Source organism: Chenopodium quinoa, unplaced genomic scaffold (genome assembly GCF_001683475.1).
Source record: "Chenopodium quinoa cultivar QQ74 unplaced genomic scaffold, ASM168347v1, whole genome shotgun sequence".
Lineage (NCBI taxonomy): Eukaryota > Viridiplantae > Streptophyta > Magnoliopsida > Caryophyllales > Amaranthaceae > Chenopodium > Chenopodium quinoa.
In genome coordinates, this window is record NW_018744504.1 from 422500 (window position 1) to 443522 (window position 21023).

A 21023-nucleotide genomic window follows, 5' to 3' on the forward strand; every position below is an offset into this window, starting at 1 on the left:
AGTCTCAATAATTCGATTATTCTTGCTAGCATATCTACTATATGACTACTAGTAATTAATATGAACGATTTCAAATTACTTATGTTTATGATACGTTACCCATAAAAGATCTAAATGCTCAGGCATATGGCAACGAGCAGTAGTTAGAATGAATGATGGATTTCAAATTACTTATATTCACGATACGTTAACCATACAAAGATCTAAATGTTAATGATATGATGATAAACACCAACTGAGTAAAGATAGGTCGATATTTATTTAGAAAAATATGTACAATAATCAACTTTGTAATGTTGTCAAAAAAAAAAAAAAAAAAAAAAAAAAAAAAAAAAAAGGAAGAGTACATATCACATACACATTCACACATTTTTTTTTTTGTTTTTATTATAATTTCGCCTACATACATGTTGCATTTGAAAATCGTATTGCACATTGTATGAGAAAAACATTATATGGAGTACAAATAATTATTTATTACTAAAATTTAATTTGAAGAAACCTATTACAGCGATTAAGAAAAGGTTTCTTGACCTCAATCATTAAAAATTTAGGTTGCCATGATCGCTCTTCTTACTAGGAACTTAATTATTTAATTTATACAAGTATTAATTAATGTATGATATTCAATCATCCTCCTGAAGAAGTGAAGAGAACTTAATTGAAAGTTGAGATGGCAATCATTATATTTCTTTATTCATTATGTATAATGAAAATGAATGCAAGTAAAATTAAAAAAAAAAAATATATATATTGAATAATCCTCAGCAAGTTATTAATGGTGGACAGAGCCTAGTGATTTGTTAGTCACTAACTTCATCTTACAAGCTTAAAAACTCAAAGACAATTACGAAATAAAAAGTTAAAAGTTAGGGATTTAGGGCAAACAATTAAGTCAACAAGCTAAAAATAGTGCGTGGGACCTTTTTTGCATGGGACGGTTCCATAATGCGGCAAAATATTGGCAACCACAAATTAGGTTAAGTAACTAGTAAAATAATCAAAAATTGTTACTATATATGTTGAATCATCAAAACACCAAGTATGATCACCTTACTTTGGCATCTATAAATAGCCCTTCTTACATACTTATTTCCTTACTATCAATTGAGTTGATCATAATATTTGAAACAAATCAAAAATGGCACGTCTAAAATTTATTGCACTTTTCCTTGCCTTATTTGTTGCAACTTCTGCTATATTCGGTGAGAGTAGGGTTGCAAGGAAGGACTTGGGTATAGATCTCGGGGGTGTAGGGGTAGGTTTGGGTCTAGGATTGGGACTCGGTGGTGGATCGGGCTCTGGAGCTGGTGCCGGTGCTGGATCTGGATCCGGTGGTTCAAGTTCTAGCTCCAGCTCTGCTTCATCTAGCTCGAGCTCAGGTGGAGGTGGAAATGCGGGTTCTGAAGCAGGATCCTATGCTGGGTCAAGAGCCGGATCTGGGTCAAGATCACGAGGTGGAGGCCGTGGTGGTGGAGGAGGTGGTGGCGGAGGTGGAGGTGGTGGCGGCGGTGGTGGTTCAGGTGAAGGAAGTGGGTATGGACACGGTGAAGGTGGCGGGTATGGTGGAGGATATGGTGGCGGTGAAGACTAAATTAATTTGAAGTCTACATGAAATGGTCGTCAATATGCTAGTGTTAATATCCTCTAAGATATATAGCATCTGTTTGTGAGTAGTGTAACAGAATAAAAAGAAAGGTGTCCCATATAAAAAGTCTATTTGTTTAATCAGCTTTTAGCTTGCTTGTTTGTATTTTCAATATGTTCATTAATTCTAGTATTCAAATAATAATATCATGTACCACGTATTATATTGTCAATTATAAGTTGTTTTTATATATTGTGAAGTTCAGCTTTGCATCTAAAATAAATCGGCAGCACAACTCGATCTTTTCAATGACAAGTGTTTGTTTATGACTTTGAGTCTTTGATACTAATAAACCATATACAAGTATATATGTCATTTTTTTTATTTTTTTATTTTTTTTATTTTTTTTGAACGGAAAGTATATATGTCGATTTTAGTAATCCCTATATATATTGATTAATGAATAATGAGAATATCCTAATCAAGGAGATTTACACAATCTTACAATCATGTACAACTAATTTGATGGATTTCCTCTAATGAATTATTATCGATTTTAGTACGAAGTATTTCTCAAGTATTAAAGAACAATGAAAGAATAACTTTATACCATTTTTGCGTTGTTATTCAATATAATCGAGGTCTAGATGCAAGTTGTGTGTATTAGTTGTTCAAACACTGGTGCACATGTTTAGTCTAAGAATAATTTAAGTAATAACAATCTAGCAATATTTAAGTTCGATATTGTAAACTTTTTAGGTCTAGCTAGATGATGTTAGAGTTGTTTTACCAATAACCAATATGTCAAAATGTCAGAAAGAACACATCTGCTTAAAATCGATTGAATAATGATTTAGGGCATGTTCACTCCAGCTTAATTTCAGTTCAGTTGAGCTCCAATCAGTTCAGTTCAATTTAGTTCAATTCCAATTAGTTCAGTTCAATTCAGTTAAGCTCCTAATTTCCTTCTCTCATAAAATATTCATTTCAACTCTATTCAGTTTAGTTTAGTTTAATTCAACTCCAATGAGTTAAGTTCAGCTTCAATTAGTTCAATTCAGTTCAATATCATGTTGTGCCAATGCCTTCAATTTGGAATTTCCCCTGGTCGATCTTCATCATGTTGCGTGCAATGATGTGAAGAATTGTTCTCCTTAAAAAACAAAAATCAAGGAAGACATCGCGATTGATTCTAATTACATCTTGATATAGTCATGTTATGTTCACCTCAGGTCTCATAAATAAATTCAAATAAGACAAGTACAGTAAAAATAAATTCTGATAAAGGTTGATGAAAATTAAAATTCAAATTACAAGTAATTAAAACAAGTTTTAATAAGTTTATATTTAAGCTTAAATTCATATATGATAAGATAAGTTCAAATTAATGAAAATTTGATGAATAATACACGCTTTACACTGATTCAGTGCATCTTCCACCTCTAATTTTACCATGTTGGCCTTCGAGATTTGCATCAACTCTTCTCTTCCATGGCCGGAATAAGCTTCCAAAAGGTGTAGGTACAAGGTGCATTCCATTCTGAAACACAATAATAGAATCCAATTTCATATATTGAAATTATTTATGACAATTAAATTGTTTAATAGATGAGTTTATATCGATTGACAATAATATAAATAGGTGAAAAAGATTTATGGTGTTCATGATAAACCCTAATTGAGTAGTAATGCGTGTGTAAATAATTATACTATATATTCGTTAGGGTTTTTCTTCAAAAGATAATTGTTTACTGTTAGAATTATATTCTTGTCTTAGTATTAATAATATAGATAATTTAAAACACTCTGTTGCTTGACCCCCATCACTAACTCATAAGAACACAACATGACTAATGACATGCATGCTTAATTGCTTAGTATATAATTTTATTCTATTAAGTTTGATTAATACATGCATGTTACTCATCCTAAGATAAACCTTGAGATGGCAAAATGTCAACCACAATTTCCTTTTGCAAGTAAATTGTTAATGGTGGACAAAACCTAGTGGTAGCCGCTAAATTCATATTCATATCTAAAATGGCATAGCACGTATGAAATTGTTTTGTATTACTAACACACTAAGGCTACACAAGCAAAAATAATGCGCGGACCATTTTTTATGCACATGTTAGTGCCCTAACGCGGCAAATTTAAATTGTAACCACGAGTTTAGGTTTAATAATAATTTATACAAAAAAAATTCTAGAATTTTCGAGCACTATATGTTTAATAATTATCCAACACCAAGTAAGAACACCTTGCTTTTGCACTATCATATGCCATGGATCTATAAATAGCCCCTCTACGCTTTCAAATTACTTCACAATCAACTGATTTGATAGTTTTGAAACAAAAATTAAACATGGATCGTCTAAAATGTATTGCACTATTCATTGCCCTACTTGTTACAACTTCTTTTGCTGAGATTGAGAGACCTGAGAATAGGGTAGCTAGGAAGGAATTGGGTATAGACCTTGGTGGTGTAGGGGTTGGATTAGGGTTAGGGCTAGGCTTAGGTCTTGGTGGTGGATCGGGCTCTGGAGCTGGTGCTGGAGCTGGATCAGGGTCCGGTGGTTCAAGTTCTAGCTCAAGTTCTGCTTCATCTAGCTCAAGCTCGAGCTCAGGTGGAGGTGGAAATGCAGGTTCTGAAGCAGGCTCCTATGCTGGCTCAAGCGCTGGGTCTAGATCAGGAGGTCGTGGATCACGAGGAGGCGGACGAGGAGGAGGTGGTGGTGGTGGCGGTGGTGGCGGTGGCGGTGGTGGAGGTTCCGGTGGTGGAAGTGGATATGGACATGGTGAAGGTGGTGGATATGGCAGAGGTTACGGAGGTGGTGGAGATTAAGCATAAGTTCTAATTTAAAATTGTTCATTGTTTGATGTGACAATAATGTATGGCAACATATGTATCGTACAAACAGAATAAAAGAGTACTTTATATATTAAGGAAATTAAGTCCATTCGCTTGCATGGCTTGGATTTGTATTGTTCCTAAATCATGTACTCGGTGTGTTCAATGTAAAGGAAAATATCTATTATAGTGAAGTTCAACTCACATCTTATATACTAGTGTATACTCTGTAATTCGGTAATAAGTCTAATAACTCTTTTCTAATGACAAGTAGAACAAAGATAAGAAGGTTGAATTTATTACTCGTACTACTTTAAGTAGTGTATGTATAAAAGTTTTTTCTTTTTTCCTCAAAATGTAGTGAATGAGATAAAAGGTTAATCTTGTGTATAATCAAGCATACATGTATGTATGTACTCAAAAGAGAAATAATTCTTGCAGGAATTATTTACAATTCAAGAGCATTGTCTTGAAACATTTACAATTTAGTACAATTTACCTCAAGTCAAGTAAATACTAATGTTAACGAGATATCACTAGTCATTTCGTCTTTCTAGTTAGTAGGAAGCCATTTTGCACATTACTCCGTTGTAGTTAAAACTAAAAGTCAACCCAGCCCTGTTCTTTTGGACCTATTTTCAAAATTTCGGTTGTGTTCAATTCAATTTAAGCAAATTTCTCTCTATATAATTTCATTAGAATAATTCAATATTGAATTCACTCAATTTTATCTCCATAATTTTATCAAGTTTACTTTTCGGTTCAATTTACACAATTTTCACTATGTAAAAACTTCCAACTGTACATATATATAGACAATATAGTTTAGTTACAGTTCAGCTCAATTTAAATTCATCATCATTATCTTTCAAAAAAAAAAAAAAATCATCATCATTATAAAATATCAAGATTCAATAATGCTATTTTTTGTACAAATATATACCTGGCCTATATACTAAGTACGTACTTGGTTTTTCATGATTACCTACCAACGCACATATTAGCACATATATACTCCATAACATTTAACCCTTAACATACATTAACACATACATTATTCAAATTCAAAACTTAAATGTGGGTTTCTCATGTATTAACAACATTAAGATGTGTGAATTTTTTTGTAAATCCCTAAAGAACTACTCCGTACGAAATAATTTTAAAAATCATATCTAATATTAGGGTTGTATATCAATTTAACCATTAAAAAATACAAAGTATGAAAAGTAAATATTTTGAATATGTATTAATTTATTCTTATGAACTGAAGCTGAAAATTCTCCAAATCATAACAAAACAAAATAAAATAAAATTTCTTTTACGTAAACAAAAATATATGGTCAAAAACTTATAGGGTGCAGTTTTTAAATTTTGATCACATCAATTAGATAGGTAGGAATTATAATTGTTTTCCTAGTGTAATTTGTGCCCCTTATAAATCAATCATTGGTTGCATGCGAGTTTCTTCTTTTTTTTAAAAAAAAAAAAAAAAAAAAAAAAAGTTGAATACATTATAAATACAATTATATTGAATTCAAATTGATAACAATCATTCACCTTGTTCTATTCAATTAGGGATACCATCTACTCATTTTTTTATAGATTAAATATTGACTCTGACCCATACACTTGTCAATACCTACCAAAAAAAAAAAAACCTAATAGTCGATGAATGATTAGCAAAACTTGTATAGTGTATAAGATTCTTTATACACCATGTGTATGTGCAATGAACCAATCAATTAATTAATATATGCACGTAACTAGTGCAATACATATCTTGTGCGACTGATCCTAGAGAGAGCATGCACTAAGGCAAAATTTGATCCACAAATCCGGTATGCGTGCAACTGTGCAAGCGATGCTTTATTATAGAATCCTCAACAAAACTTAGTGGTAGCCGCTAATTTCATCCTCAACATGAGTATTTTGTTACCAAAAATAGTGGGCGGGACCAAATTCTTGCATGGGACGGTGCAATATTATATCTTACGTTCATACGGTCATACCATATATGCTTTCTTGTTGACTGTGAGTCGAGCTATTGCGAGGAAGCTAAGGACGGGCGATGCGCACGGTGCCGATCTAAGCTAGTCATCTTGGGGCTGGCTTAGATTAGGCCTATCCCTACCGCGGAGGTGCCTGAGCTTGGAAGCTATAGTTCAAGTTCTAGCTCGTGCAGTGATCGTCGTAGGCATCATTCTCTTGGTGTAACATATTTTTCAGGAAAATAATAATACCATATATTCTCTTGGTGTATTATTTGTGAGACATAAAGTATTCCTTTGTTGCGAGTAATGTGTTCATTTTCCCTTGGTGGTTTATCAATCAAGAGTGAAAACAATTTCAATATTGATGGAAAATATAACCTTCTGTATAGAACGATAGCTACGTACATCATTCTCCTCCCTTTAATCAATTTTATTGCAACGTTCTCTTCAACTTTCTTTTGGAAGGAAATATATTGAACCAAAAAAGGAATATAATTGTTGTATTTTCTATTGAAAAAATGTATTTCATGAAAATTTTTAATTGACCGAAGATATCTCCATCAAACCAAATATAATCATATAGCTTTAATACTATAATACGTAATACTATAAGAATACACCAATTTCCAAAATTAATCTTGTTATAAATTGTACAAATGCAAATTGTTTAGTTAAATTTTTGAGTGACACTAATCAAAAGTTTACTACTATACTCCCACTTGGTAGATAGAAGAAAATTTAGTAGTTAGTAGTGAAAGTAATTAGTAAGTGATGCATATATTATAGCATAATGAAGCACTTACCGACGATCACTCCCACCCCATTTTCATCAAGGCTTAAGTCATTTAATTTAAGATTGACAACACATGATTGCACTAATGTGCCTAAGCAAGTAAGCATGCATTAGTAAAACCCTAGCATCAAGCTCAACAAAAAGAGAATGAGAATTTGTGTATATGCACTAATTATTGGTGTAAGATAAATATAAGCAAGCAAATTGGTCAAATAGCCAATCATCAATATGTCTATGTAAATCCTGGCCTGTTCGTTTACATCATTTGCTCTTCGTGGCTATCTCTACACACTACCAAAAAATAAATAGGTATTAGTGTATTACTGCGTATGTAGTTAGTTAGCGCGTATGCACCATGATATATCGATCTTTCAATTCTCCTCCAACCATCCCACCTTTTGCATCCATATAAATATATAGGCCTTAGCTTATTCAGAAACTCACTCTATCACCAAAATCAAATACACTTCATTAAATCAAGCATCATTTTACATAATTTAGTTACAAATTAATTTCATCCACAATATGGCCACGATCAAAACTAGTCTAGCTCTTTTATTATCATCCTTGTTATTGTTATCAACATTAGCAAACATGTCCGAGGGTCGTGTCGAAAGAAAGGATCTAGGGTTGGACCTAGGTGGTGGCATAGGTGTTGGTGTAGGAATAGGTGTTGGGCTAGGTGGAAGTGGCTCAGGCGCCGGTGCTGGCTCAGGTTCGGGTTCAGGTAGCTCAAGCTCGAGCTCGAGTTCATCATCCTCCTCTAGCAGTTCTGGTTCCCGTGGTGGGTCGGGAGCTGGCTCTGAGGCTGGATCGTATGCTGGTTCTCATGCTGGTTCAGGAGCAGGTGGAGGTGATGATGATGATGGTAACTATTAACTAAAATATTTTACAAGCTTGTAAGAAAATATGTTTTATAATTATTTGTTGATTTTTAAATTTGTGATTATTGTTCATGATTTGTACGTTTGTATTTGTTGTACTATAATTATTAAGTGTTGTTTTTATTTTTCGACTTATGTAAGTGTGATTTACTACTTGTATATGTATTCTAATGTTACTAGTCTTTGTCTGGTGCACAAGTTAACAATGAAATTATATATGAATATATTGTTTCTATTTACTATTATTACTTTTTTTATTTTTTGATATATTTATTGATTGAAAGTCAGCTGTTATTGTATACCAATAAAAGTCAAGTTTAAACAATCTTATGATCATACGATCAGATCTCATCTCAGAGTTTGGGCTTACCCTTAACAGATGTATAGCCATATTTGCTGATTAAGATTTTGAAAATATTTTTCTACCTTAGCACATTTGTTCATAAATTAACCTATAAAATGATTGGAACTTTGGAAGTAAGAAATATGGGTAAGAGTAAAACTAATTTAACTATTTCATTTTATAGTGAAAATGAAATAAATACTAAGAGTCCTAATGTTGTATCACGAGGTCCACGACCCAAAACAATTACGAAGTAAAACAGTCCATTATAACATTTGTACCCAAATGTACGGGTCATGAACTCATTACAAACATGAAACATAAGATGGGCTTTAGCTTTTTGGGCCATTTGCAAAATCAGCTTACTTTTCTTTTTTGAACCGACAAAATCACAAAATCAGCTTACTTATGGTCTATTATGTTCAGATTAATTTCAGTTCAGCTCCAAATATTTTACTTTAGTTTTTAATTTCCTTCTATCATAAACAATCTATTTCAACTCTATTCAGTTCAATTTAGCTCCAATCAGTCCCTCAAATTCTACTCTCAAATAATTTTTTGTTCCCACTTAAAATTAAACAATTGAAGAGCATTGGTAGGGTAAGTGAATTTAAGGGGGGAAATAATAGAATATAGTGTAATTAGTAGATGAATAGTTTTTTTTTTATATATATATATATATAAATTAATAAAATCTTAATCTTTGCCAAAGAAGTAACTAAATCACATGATACACACAATCACCTAAAATATTTTCCAGATAAACAACTAATATATTGTCCAGATGAATAACTAATTACTAATCAGTTTCATGATAGATACATATTATTTACACATTTACACAAAAAGAATACAAAAATACAAATTTAAATAATAGAAATATGAAGTGCAATTCTTCAAACAATTAGAATATTTAATCAACACCATTGATTCCGTAAAAAATTTCTTCTTTTATAATCTTAAAATAGTCAAAGTTAAAAATAATAACCCTCCCAACTTTGTTCACCACTTTCTTGTTTTCCCTTATTTAATTATATTCATATACCGTATAAAATACAAACGGGAAGAAGTTCATAACACGACCCAAAAACCACCCAAACCCTAATCAAAGGTGTCGAAATCTTACCCAACGATTTAATTCATATAGACACAATAATTTAAAACGACTCAAATATTAATAGACTCGATTTCACCAAACTCGACCCAAACACCCAAACTCATACCTATAGCCCTAGGCAAAGAACGGGGCTAAAAATTACTCGTACAAAGCAGACCATAATTACTGTACCCGAAACGCCCACACACAACACACACGGGTTCTATGTCAAGTTAAAAAGTCATAAATACTGAGCACAGTAAGTAAGCAGTAGAAATACTGAAATACATCCAACCTGCCCGTCTTTATAACGCGTTCACGCGTCTAGTTTGGTTAAATTGTCCTTATCTTCATTCCTCTCTCTTTCCTTGTGGGTGACCACTATATATCCCCCACCTCTATCTCTTCCCTTTTTTTTTCTCTTTGCAGATGCAGATTTTACCATTTCCCATTTTCTTCCCTTTCTCTTTCCTCTGCATCTGCTAATAATCTCCATTAAAATCCAATTGAATGATTAAATTTCTGGAGAGAGAAAATCAAAAGAGAATAGTAATGCCTCAATTAGAGGACGAACTCTTCCCTTCAACACCTGGGAAATTTAAGGTTGATCAAAGGGGTGCTCATTATTTCATGAATCGTCAGCTTCATCGTTGTTTCGCTTCCACTAGTACCATGTTTCTTTGGGCGTTGTTCTTGATTGCTCTTACGGCGTCGTATTTGAGTTTTCAGAGTTTCGTTGATACGGGTAGCAAGTATTTTACCGCCTCTTGGGGCGGTATTCAATGGGAGAAACAAGTACGGACATCCGCCCAAATCCATCGATCTGGTGGTATGTCCGTCCTTGTTACCGGCGCTGCCGGTTTTGTCGGGTCCCACGTCTCCCTCGCCTTGAAAAAACGAGGCGATGGAGTCGTGGGCCTCGACAATTTCAACAATTATTACGACCCGTCGTTAAAACGGGCTCGTAAGAATCTACTACAATCTCATGGAATATTCATAGTCGAGGGTGACATCAACGACTTCAAGATCGTGTCGAAGCTCTTCGACACGGTCGCGTTCACACACGTGATGCACCTCGCGGCTCAAGCCGGTGTTCGATACGCGATCGAGAACCCGATGTCGTATGTCCACAGCAACATTGCGGGTCTAGTCAACTTGCTGGAAGTCTGCAAGTCGGCTAACCCGCAACCGAGCATCGTATGGGCTTCATCTAGTTCCGTCTACGGGCTCAACGAGAAGAGCCCGTTCTCCGAACTCGACCGAACCGACCAACCCGCATCCCTCTACGCCGCAACCAAAAAAGCCGGCGAAGAAATCACCCACACATACAACCACATATACGGGCTCTCCATAACCGGGCTCCGCTTCTTCACCGTATACGGCCCGTGGGGCCGGCCCGACATGGCGTACTTCTCCTTCACCCGAAACATCCTACAAGGAAAACCAATCACCGTTTACAGAGGTAAAAACAAAGTCGATCTAGCAAGAGATTTCACATACATAGACGACGTCGTAAAAGGGTGTTTAGGAGCATTGGACACGTCAGGAAAAAGTACCGGAAGTGGCGGTAAAAAAAGAGGGGTAGCACCGTATAGAATATACAATTTGGGGAACACACAACCGGTAACGGTACCGACACTTGTCGGTATATTAGAGAAGCATTTGAAAGTGAAAGCGAAGAAGAATGTAGTCGAAATGCCTGGAAACGGTGACGTTCCGTTTACTCATGCGAATATTAGTTTGGCCCAAAAAGATTTCGGGTATAAGCCCACTACCGATTTACAAACCGGGTTGAAAAAGTTTGTTAGGTGGTATCTTTCTTATTACGGCTACAATAACGGCAAGCCTGTAAATTGATTTAATTTTTTTTTTTTTTGGAAGTAAATTTTTTTGGTCAATTACAGATTTTTGTTGGGTAATTTTTAAATTTTTTAAGGGTGGAGAAATATATGGGGGTTCTCTTTTTTCAAAAATGGAAAATTAGAATTCCAAAAAAAGAAAAGGATAAAAAAAAAAAAAAAAAAAGTCATGGGTAGATGAAATTTTATTTTTTCAAGAATCATATCTGTAAAGGAAAAATCTTTTATTTTAGGTGCCAACTAATTTTCCCATATTCGCTTACTTAGTTACTTTGGATAATTTAATTTTACTTCATGTGTTGATCAGTGTTATTAATTACTTAGTGATATTTATTTATGCGCTCAATTATATAATGGGTATATAGCTTGGCCGGTTGGTCATTATTGATAGTAGTACACAAATAATTGAAGGAAATTTCTTAAAAGAACGTGGCATGTTGAATCATTTTTCTACTCTTAATTTAATTATAATGTTGCAATTAATTGTATTGCAATGTGGTGGCATACTTCTAAGTGCAGGCATAGGATTTGATTAAATTACTAATTACATTAATATAATTATAATTTTATTAATGAATAAAGACAAGGCCTTAAATTTAAGTAGTGTATAACATTGGATTTAGTAGGTGTTACAAAGAGTTCATACCTGGTATTGTGTGTAAAGGTATGTAGGAATGGTTGGCCACTAAGTGTGCTGTTAATTAGACTTTATTTTGTCTACTTGTCGGTGATTACTGGTAATAGTTCACTAGTTAAGATACTAATTAAAGAAAGAATGAGGCATGGCATTTTATACTTGTTGAGTAGAAAAATGTGTCTTTAAAGTTCGTTTCAGGATTAATTAATGTTATGTTAGAGTGTTTAGCTCCCAATGAAAAAAGGGATTATAGAATACCACAAAGCGTAAATTCTATAGAATTAGTCAATTGTAATCATATCTAACTAACAAAAAAAAAACGAATTAGTAATGCTACGTTATATTAAATGTTTTCATGTATTTTTTTAGCAAGATTTCATCTATGAATCACATTTTGTACTGGTAGTATGTACATAAATGAGGTAAATGTGTTAAATATATATATGGAGTTAAGATTCGACCTCTAACCTCACACCTGTTGCTAGATTGTTGTGCAAGTATAGAGTCTTTGTAGACTATTATAGCTGCATGAATGATGAGTAATGAATTACACATGTTTCTTGTCACATACCCTATGACAGTTCAAATCACTATAAATTGACTATTGGAGTGTTCAACTTGGAAACCTATACTAATTATACATGAATTATGGAATAGTAAAACAGTTCAGTCTATTCTTAAGGATGAAGTTATTAGAATTCCTATAAAGATAGATTTCGTATTCCTACGCTCTACGTTATACAGTTACTACAAGAAGAATATACATTTAATTATTTCCACCTTTTTCGTGATTTAGAAATTTTTTAAGAATAACATTCCAACCTAGCATTGAATTATTTCATTGTTTCTAGAATCTTGTTTGCTTTAAACTCGAAAAATTAGAGGAAAATTAAAAATTAGGTATATTATCTTCCGTAGCTCTGTTTGAAGGAAACATCTACATCTAAAACAATAAAGCCAAAAGTCGAAATAAGAGTGAGATAGTTACGTCATTAAACATTATAACAACGTGACAACTAATCCGAGCAGATGTGCTCATAATATCCTATCTAGTAACATACAGAATGTGAGTTACTTTAATTTGTAGCTAATAAAGCGGAAAAAGTCTTGCTTTATAACACATTAAGTAAAATGTACGTATAATTGATTATGATAGTTTCAATCTTAAGTATGTTTCCCACATTAATGTATAGAATTAGCCAACAAATACAATATAAATAGTGCTCCATTTATAAACTTTTGAACTACTATTGCTTCATTAAAATGATTGCGAGATCCAACTATACTAGACAGAGCAAGTGGTGCTATAAAAATTAAATAAAATTGAGGAATAAGACAGGCTGGTTTTTAGAGCGTGACATACGGTATTGTTAATGGTGATGGGCCCACTAATAGGCTCTGGTGGGCCCAAAAAGGCCCAATATATATTTATCTAGCTGTTAAAGTTTGTTATTGAGCAATTTATAAAGATGGATATAGATATTAAGATTATGATATGATGGTTTATTATAACAACACACATGCTTTACCGACAAACATACACTAGATTTTTTTTTTTTTTGGTGGAATTTTGTAACCGAGTCAGTTATATGTACTACATTTGTTTAATACGGAATATTATCTATAATTTTGGAGGACCGTATGGATTCTTATGCAAAATTTATTAGTGAGTGTAACTTGAGAGATAAGTGATGTATGTGATGAGCAAAGAGACAGTGAAAAATAATGTAATTAAAGGACAGAGGAAGTAACATTTAATTTTAATAAAACAAAAATTGCAATTAATATGAAAGAAAGACAATATCAATTTCGGTTTCAAATCTTTTTTATTTTATTCTATTTTTTTTAAGGCCAAGATATATTTTTTCATTAGTTTAATGGATATCATTCATATTTTGGGTTGAATGATTCTATCTAAAATTCTAAATTATTAAATTTTTGTATGGATTTGAGTCCAGTCCAATAGACCAATACCAGGAGTCCAGGACTCTTTCAACTAGTAAGTAGAAACAAGTCTACTATGTGTGGTAGAGTATCAACTATTAACTAATGAGTATTTCAGACAAATTGTGTTTGTACTACATATATTATTAGATTTCGAGTTTATTTTGGATCATAAATTAATCTGTTCGTTTATTTTGTTGATTAAACAATTGTATTGATTACTTTGAAAAAATGGGGTGCTAAGATAGGATTGTTTTCGTAATTGAAAAAGGTAAGATTATTTTGAGAGGATGAGACAGATGTGAGATTACTAAGCTATAGTTTTAATTTTTCCTTGTTTAAAACCAAATTTAATCAATCATTTATAAATTTATACCTCGTATGATACCATAAGAGAATAATGCACACTCATAAGAGGAACAATGTTAACCATGATTGCTTGCCTGCGTCCCAATTCCCTTCCTAAAACAGTGGTGAAGGAGTTCGACTCGAACTTGTGAATAAATATTTAGTAAGGTAGTAATTAGAAGTAGTCCAAATGATATGACAACTTATTGTTTTATCATTACACTCTGACAAAATTAATTTGGCTTATTACAAATTTTTTTTTAGAATGACCAAATTAAAATACAGAATAGTATTATTAGGGATCATATTTAGAGGCGGGTGTACGTTAAATTATTATAAAACGGATTAAAGTTACATTAAAAGTATTAAAGTTACTTTTTATATTGCAAAAGTTATTATTTTTCTATTAATAATTTTATCATACAAATAACTTATGATGTATTAGATCAATCCTATTAGTTTTTATATTATTTTTTTTTTTTTTTTTTTTTGAAAGATTAGTTTTTATATTAGTAATTAAGTATCTATTAAAATTACACTTTAATAAAAAAAAATTCAAAGTAACGATAAAATAAAAGTTACCCTTCAAGTGGTTAAATTTACCATAAAAATAATTAAAATTACGCTCAAACTAACCCTTTGACAATTAAATGAATATGCACCCATCATTATACACAAGATTTATTCAAGATCCCGTCAAAATTATTCAGAGAAAGATAACACTATTTTGGTAGGAGAACATAATGTTGTTTCATCGGTACTTGCTTGATTAACATTATCCACTGATGGAGTGGGCCTAAATGTACCAAGATCACTATTAGAGTATAGTAATTCATAAGTGCATAACGGCTATAAGCCCTAAGTCCATAACCATTTTCTCATGGGCACTATTATAATTTTGGAAGTCATTTGGGTCTTTCAGAGTTCCATTAGAGGAAAAATTTAGGGGGAAGATAAATAAAAATGTCTCATTTTACGTGTTAAGAAATTTTTTAGGTTTGCTTGAATGCTTGACAATTGGTGCGCACAAAACTCTCATGTACTTCGAATTAAGAAATTAATAAGTTTTCGTTCATCATATCTCTTTTAAAGAAACATTTTAAATCCTAAGAGTATAATACAATAAAACTATTTTTTACAAAATGAAGGGAGTATCTTTCATTTTGAAGCTTAAATTGTATTAAAATTATCGCATCTTTCATTTTGAAGCTTAAATTGTATTAAAATTATCGCATCTTTCATTTTGAAGCTTAAATTGTATCAACATTATCGCAATGCATATTCTTCATGTGAATCCAATTATTGTTTTTATTATTATTATAAATATTTCTACCTTTGTAGTTTATTACTTGCTCAATTTCTCCATACGCGATTGCGCGAAGTTTAGGAGAAATAATAGAAAATAATACTCGTTAAATATAAAGGAAGTGGTTAGTGAAAGAATAAAGTGTGATACTCCGTAGTTGAGAGGAGAGGGAATTTGGAAATATTAAAGTATGATAGTTGAGGGGTCCACTATAAGAGAAGAAATTAGTAAAAATATTGTAAAGATTTTCAAATAAATAAAATGGAGCAGTAATAAAATAAAGCCACAAAAAAAAAAAAAAAAAAAAAAGTAAGCAAGTAATCAAATAAGGAGGAAAAAATCCCCCTATATATAAATAAACAAGTCAACAATTACAAGTTTCCAAGGAATTTCATGAGCTGTTATCTATATATTTTAATCTTGGTTATATGGCATTTGAATTAAATTGTCAAAGACTAGTAGATAATCATATTGTAAATGAATTTGACTGTTTAAACTTTGAAGAAAAACACAAATTATATTAACAAATCCATCATGATCAGTGACAATACATTGCTAGAAAATTTCAAACTATGTAATAAATTTAATTGATTTATGTTATTTTCAAACGGATTATCGCACCTTAAGATAATCTAGCTTTGAATCTTCTATATGCTTGAATTATATATATAAATACATGTTCTATATACTATATGACCAATTATGGTTTATACCATAATCAACAATGTATCACCTAGAACAACCAAAATGGATCCAATACATAAAACACAAAACACCCATTAAAGGAAGTGTACAAAAACTCAAAATTCGAGTGCAAGTCTTGCAAATCTGAGGGCCGAGGCATGAGATTTCGATGTGATCAATGCAACTACGACATCCATTCGACTTGTGGAGCTAGCCCGGTTATGCTCTCTTCATTCACACACCCACGACACGCTCTACAACTAATGGAGACACAACAAATCTATTACCATAAGTGTAACCTTTGTCAAAACCATGTCAAAGGGATGGCTTATAGGTGTAAATCATGCAACTTTTTTGTGCATCCTGTTTGTAGTCAATTGCCAGAGTATTTGATTAAACATGCTATGCACCCTCCTCATACGTTGAAGCTTCAATTAATGGCATCTATTAAGTGTGACGTTTGTGATAAATCATGTAAATATTGGAGGTATTTTTGTGGGATTTGTGATGTTCATATTCATGTTGGGTGTTTATCAAGTAAGAGTACTATTAATAATGATGATGAAGGTGGTTTTGGTGATGTTTTGACTGAGATTATTGTTGGTATTATTTCTGGATGAAGTTATGTATACAGACTAGCTTTCGGACCCGTTTTACGTACGGGTTGTGTATAAGTTATCACTTAATTCGTATAAAAATAACTAATTATCATTCTTACAGAAAACTCTTTATTTCTCTTGACATATTTCAAGTCTCTTATTTTTGTAGCTTCAATTTTTTTACTTTTCAATTGTCATCCTCGCTATAGTAAAACTTTACGTAGAATTTAGAGAGATGTGTACATCTTAATTTGTTAAAAATTTTAATTTATTTATTTTGGAACTTAGGTAGTGATGGGAAAAAATCTTGTGGAAATTTTGTATTTATATTAGAGATTGGGGAACATAAAGGGTTAATGAATTAAATGACTAATGTGATTAAATGGAATTGAAAGATCGAGGGAGAAGAGGAGAAGGTTAATAAAATCAATTGTTGAACTAGTGGAGGTTATAGAATATAAAGAGTTATTGAGAAATAAAGTGAGGGAGATGGAAAAGTTTTATGTAAACCTAAGAAAATAGAATGATTTTAGAGAAAGGTAAAGGGGAGAAAGACATTTGGCAACTTTGGTTTATGTTTTTAAATATAGATATAGATATAGATATAGATATAGATAGATAGATAGATATAGATATGGATGTAGATATAGATATAGATACTTCGTAAGTATAGAAATGATGATATATAATCAATAATCAATCATTAAAATATTATATTCTACTATTTATCATCAATTATCCCTCCAAAATGCTATTTATTTAATTTCTTAATAATATTCTATTAATAAATTCTTTTAATAAATTTTATTTATATATACATATAATATGCAACACATACATAAGAATTTAAAAGATATACATAAATAAATTTAAATTTGAAAAAAAAAAAATTGTTACTCATTTAATTTTCAATTAACCACTCCACTCCGTCCCCGAATGATAGTCACTTTTGGGTGAAAATCACGGGAATTAAGGAGAAATAAATAAAGTACATGGGAACTAAAATCTAATCATTTGCAAAACAAAAAGAAGAGAGAGAAACTCATTGTCATTAAAAAGGGAGACAACTCATTTAATTAAGGCACAAGTACAAAGGCAAATATGAGGGTATTTTGGGAAGCACATATAATACATCCAAAAAAATGAGGGTATATAGGTCATTTTGTATTATTGTATGAGACCTAAAATTGTGAAATGTGACTAACATTTTAGGTGTCCAAAAATGGAAATAGTGACTATCATTCGGGGACGGAGGAAGTATTATTATTAATAAATCTTTGTAAATTCGTGCATTGCACGGGGTTAAAAACTAGTATAACACTAAAACATATACCAGGATTTACGCGTGTCACTTCATGGCTTGGTGCTGTTTTTTCCCTCTAAAACTCCCCTTCCCTTTTTAACCATTTTGTTTTGTTAATATTTGACTTTATAATAATATCATTTCATATCTTTTATACGGAATATTATTTTTATGACAAATATATTTCTTACCGTGCATGGCACGAGCCTTAAGCTAGTATGTTAATAATTATTAGTTGTAAATTAAAAATAAATGTGTAGGAGTATTATGTATCCCATATATTAGGAACAATCAACATTTTTTGTTGAGCATGTACATATACACAGACTCCATGTTTTGGCTGGCATTATTGTGGCTTATACGGTTACACATGACATGCCAATGACATATTTTGGAGAGCAAGATTGAAACCACGGAACGCGATTTATCCTGTCTAGACCGAATTTGACTTTTTTTAGGTACGGTTTGGTTTTAGGCCGAATTGATATTGTCTAGGCCGAATTGATCCTTGTGTATTTGAAACTATTCATATTGAATCATAAAATAGCTTGGACTTTCCCAACTTAGTTAGAAAATGCAGATTTACACAAAGGAATTGTGTCACCGGTCCAGACCTTGATAGAGTTATGAGAAAGAAAATGTTGAAAAGCTTGATTATATTGTTGAATATACACAAGTATATATATTACAAGATTAAAACATTGAAAATACCAAACTATGACTAGGTACAATATGTGACTAGGTACGTTAACTAATTATAAGGGATGTATTTTGACTAACAAAATTAAGGGAGGGATTTACATATTCTAAACAATAACTAATAATGATAATGATGATATAATCATCTTTATCCTTTATATGCCCCCGCAAGACGGACGTTCGGAACGAGAGACCGATCTTGGATATAAGATCTCAAATCTTGTTCAATGTAAGAATTGAAGTGGTGGTGAGAAAGGTTGCATTGCATTGCGATTCTCCAATATATAAGGTCTGGAGGGAGTGGAGCATTAGAAGGTTTTTTTTTTTTTTTTTTTTTTTGAAATTTCAAATTTGCTAGTGTATGCTTACAACAAATGGAAAGGAAAAAAATTATAGAGGTTCCTTGACCACCATTGAAGGCGGGATAGAAAAATTATAATGGTGGTGATGGTGGTTTAGAATATAATGTTATGTTTCTCCATAATGGTTTTGGAGAGAATTTCGTATATGGTAACACATGGTAGGTAAACTACGAAATATCGAAAAAGTTTTGTTTCTCCGCGTAAGGGGTTTGGAAAAAAAAAATTATATATATCAATGGCATCTCTTGGTATATGAAATAGGGGTGCCAAAAGAGTTGAGCGAAAAGTGTGTTTTTGGTTTGAAGCTTTCCGAGAAGAAAGTTTGATATGGTCACCATCATTTGTCGGCGTCAACAAAGGGTTTTGATAGTGTAACTGTCACAGCCAATGACGGGGGCTAGTGCCTCCACTACCGATGTGGCCACAACCTCACAACGACCGCGTGGGAAGGCCGCGCCTCGTCCCAAGCAAGACCTCCCTCCAATCGTGTTAGGCTTGCCTAACAACCCGTCGGTCCGGCCCCGCAAGGGCCGGGCACTCTAAGAAGGTCCGAGGAACCTCTCAACCACACCATCAATGGGACCATGGGCGCGTGAGTGGCCCATGGGACCATTATTGTGTTTCTGTCATTTGAGTGTTCACTGGAATCACTGAACCAAATCAATATAAAGCTCTTTAGGGGCATGTGCTCACTCATGAGTTGGGGGACCAACCTTGGGTGACTTCGTAGGCCATGGGTCAGGAGCATAGCCTTGGACATAGGTTTGCCTATGGGGGCTATGGCATAATGGGATTTGGCTAAGGGATTGGCTAGAGCCACGGCTCTGTCTGCTGTGATGCACGATGGCTAGAACTTGATGGCTAAGAATTGCGAAACTCCGGGAGTCCAAGCATGACTTAGTATGTGGTTGACATAAGGGGTGAACCCTATTTATAGGGATCACGAATTGGGAAGTTCTTTGACGGTTACCTTGGGTTTCTTAGTAGAGAAAGTGGGCGACGGTTACCCCTATAGTAGGGATCATGGGAAACGGTTACCACGAAGTGGTAAACGCAAAGCGGTTGAAATACATGGCGGTGACGTGGCATCCATCCCTTGAATTCAGGAGGGATAAATAGTGGGGGATGTGGGCAGTTAAGGTAACGACCCACGAAGCCCACTACCCCTACAAAAGTGGAAGGCTTGCATGCATGACACCTGTACAAGTGGCGGTTACTTGATAGTGGGAAGTTACCATGCAATAGGTGGAATGCTTGCATGCATGACACCTATGCAGGTGGCGGTTACCATGTAGTGGGTAGTTATCAAAGTAGTGGGAAGTTATTCCTATTTAGCCGGGATGTGGCCAACCCTTGAGTAGTATAAATAGAGGATTTGTCCATTGCGTTTGGGCAGAGTTACTCGGGCTCTTTGCCTTGTATTGTACTCTCGTTCTCAATAAGAAGTAATCTAGTGTTTGTCTTTGTTTGCTTGCCTTGCTTTGTTTATCTTAGTAGGCTGGTCTAGACTTGGTCTAGACGCCATCACGGGAGCCTCCTCGGTCCCTAACTTAGAAAAAAAAGTTAGTCCTTAAATTTTCTCGTGACAGTAACCATGTTAGTAGCGGAAGCAAGAAAATATGGATCAAAAGCTCATGATACCATGATAGAGTTATGAGAAAGAAAAATGTTGAAAAGCTTGATTATATTGATGAATATACATAAGTATATATATTACAAGATTAAAACATTGAACA

At 33.1% G+C, this 21023-nt stretch overlaps 4 protein-coding genes across 4 annotated transcripts; all 4 read left to right on the top strand.

Moving 5' to 3' along the window:
• Nucleotides 1–1043: 1043 nt before the first annotated feature.
• LOC110698296 (glycine-rich cell wall structural protein 2-like) lies at nucleotides 1044–1897 on the top strand. Its single transcript, XM_021875702.1, has one exon. The coding sequence runs from the start codon at nucleotides 1142–1144 to the stop codon at nucleotides 1592–1594; it is 453 nt and encodes a 150-aa protein (XP_021731394.1). The 5' UTR covers nucleotides 1044–1141; the 3' UTR covers nucleotides 1595–1897.
• A 1996-nt stretch (nucleotides 1898–3893) lies between these two features.
• Nucleotides 3894–4820, top strand: LOC110698298 (glycine-rich protein 23-like). Its single transcript, XM_021875704.1, has one exon. It carries the CDS (start codon nucleotides 3954–3956, stop codon nucleotides 4431–4433), a length of 480 nt encoding a protein of 159 aa, XP_021731396.1. The 5' UTR covers nucleotides 3894–3953; the 3' UTR covers nucleotides 4434–4820.
• Nucleotides 4821–7457: 2637 nt separating this feature from the next.
• LOC110698299 (GPI-anchored CFEM domain protein A) lies at nucleotides 7458–8342 on the top strand. The gene has a single exon (XM_021875705.1). It carries the CDS (start codon nucleotides 7749–7751, stop codon nucleotides 8100–8102), a length of 354 nt encoding a protein of 117 aa, XP_021731397.1. The 5' UTR covers nucleotides 7458–7748; the 3' UTR covers nucleotides 8103–8342.
• A 1534-nt stretch (nucleotides 8343–9876) lies between these two features.
• On the top strand, nucleotides 9877–11793 carry LOC110698300 (UDP-glucuronate 4-epimerase 1). Its single transcript, XM_021875706.1, has one exon. The coding sequence runs from the start codon at nucleotides 10057–10059 to the stop codon at nucleotides 11401–11403; it is 1347 nt and encodes a 448-aa protein (XP_021731398.1). The 5' UTR covers nucleotides 9877–10056; the 3' UTR covers nucleotides 11404–11793.
• Nucleotides 11794–21023: the final 9230 nt, after the last annotated feature.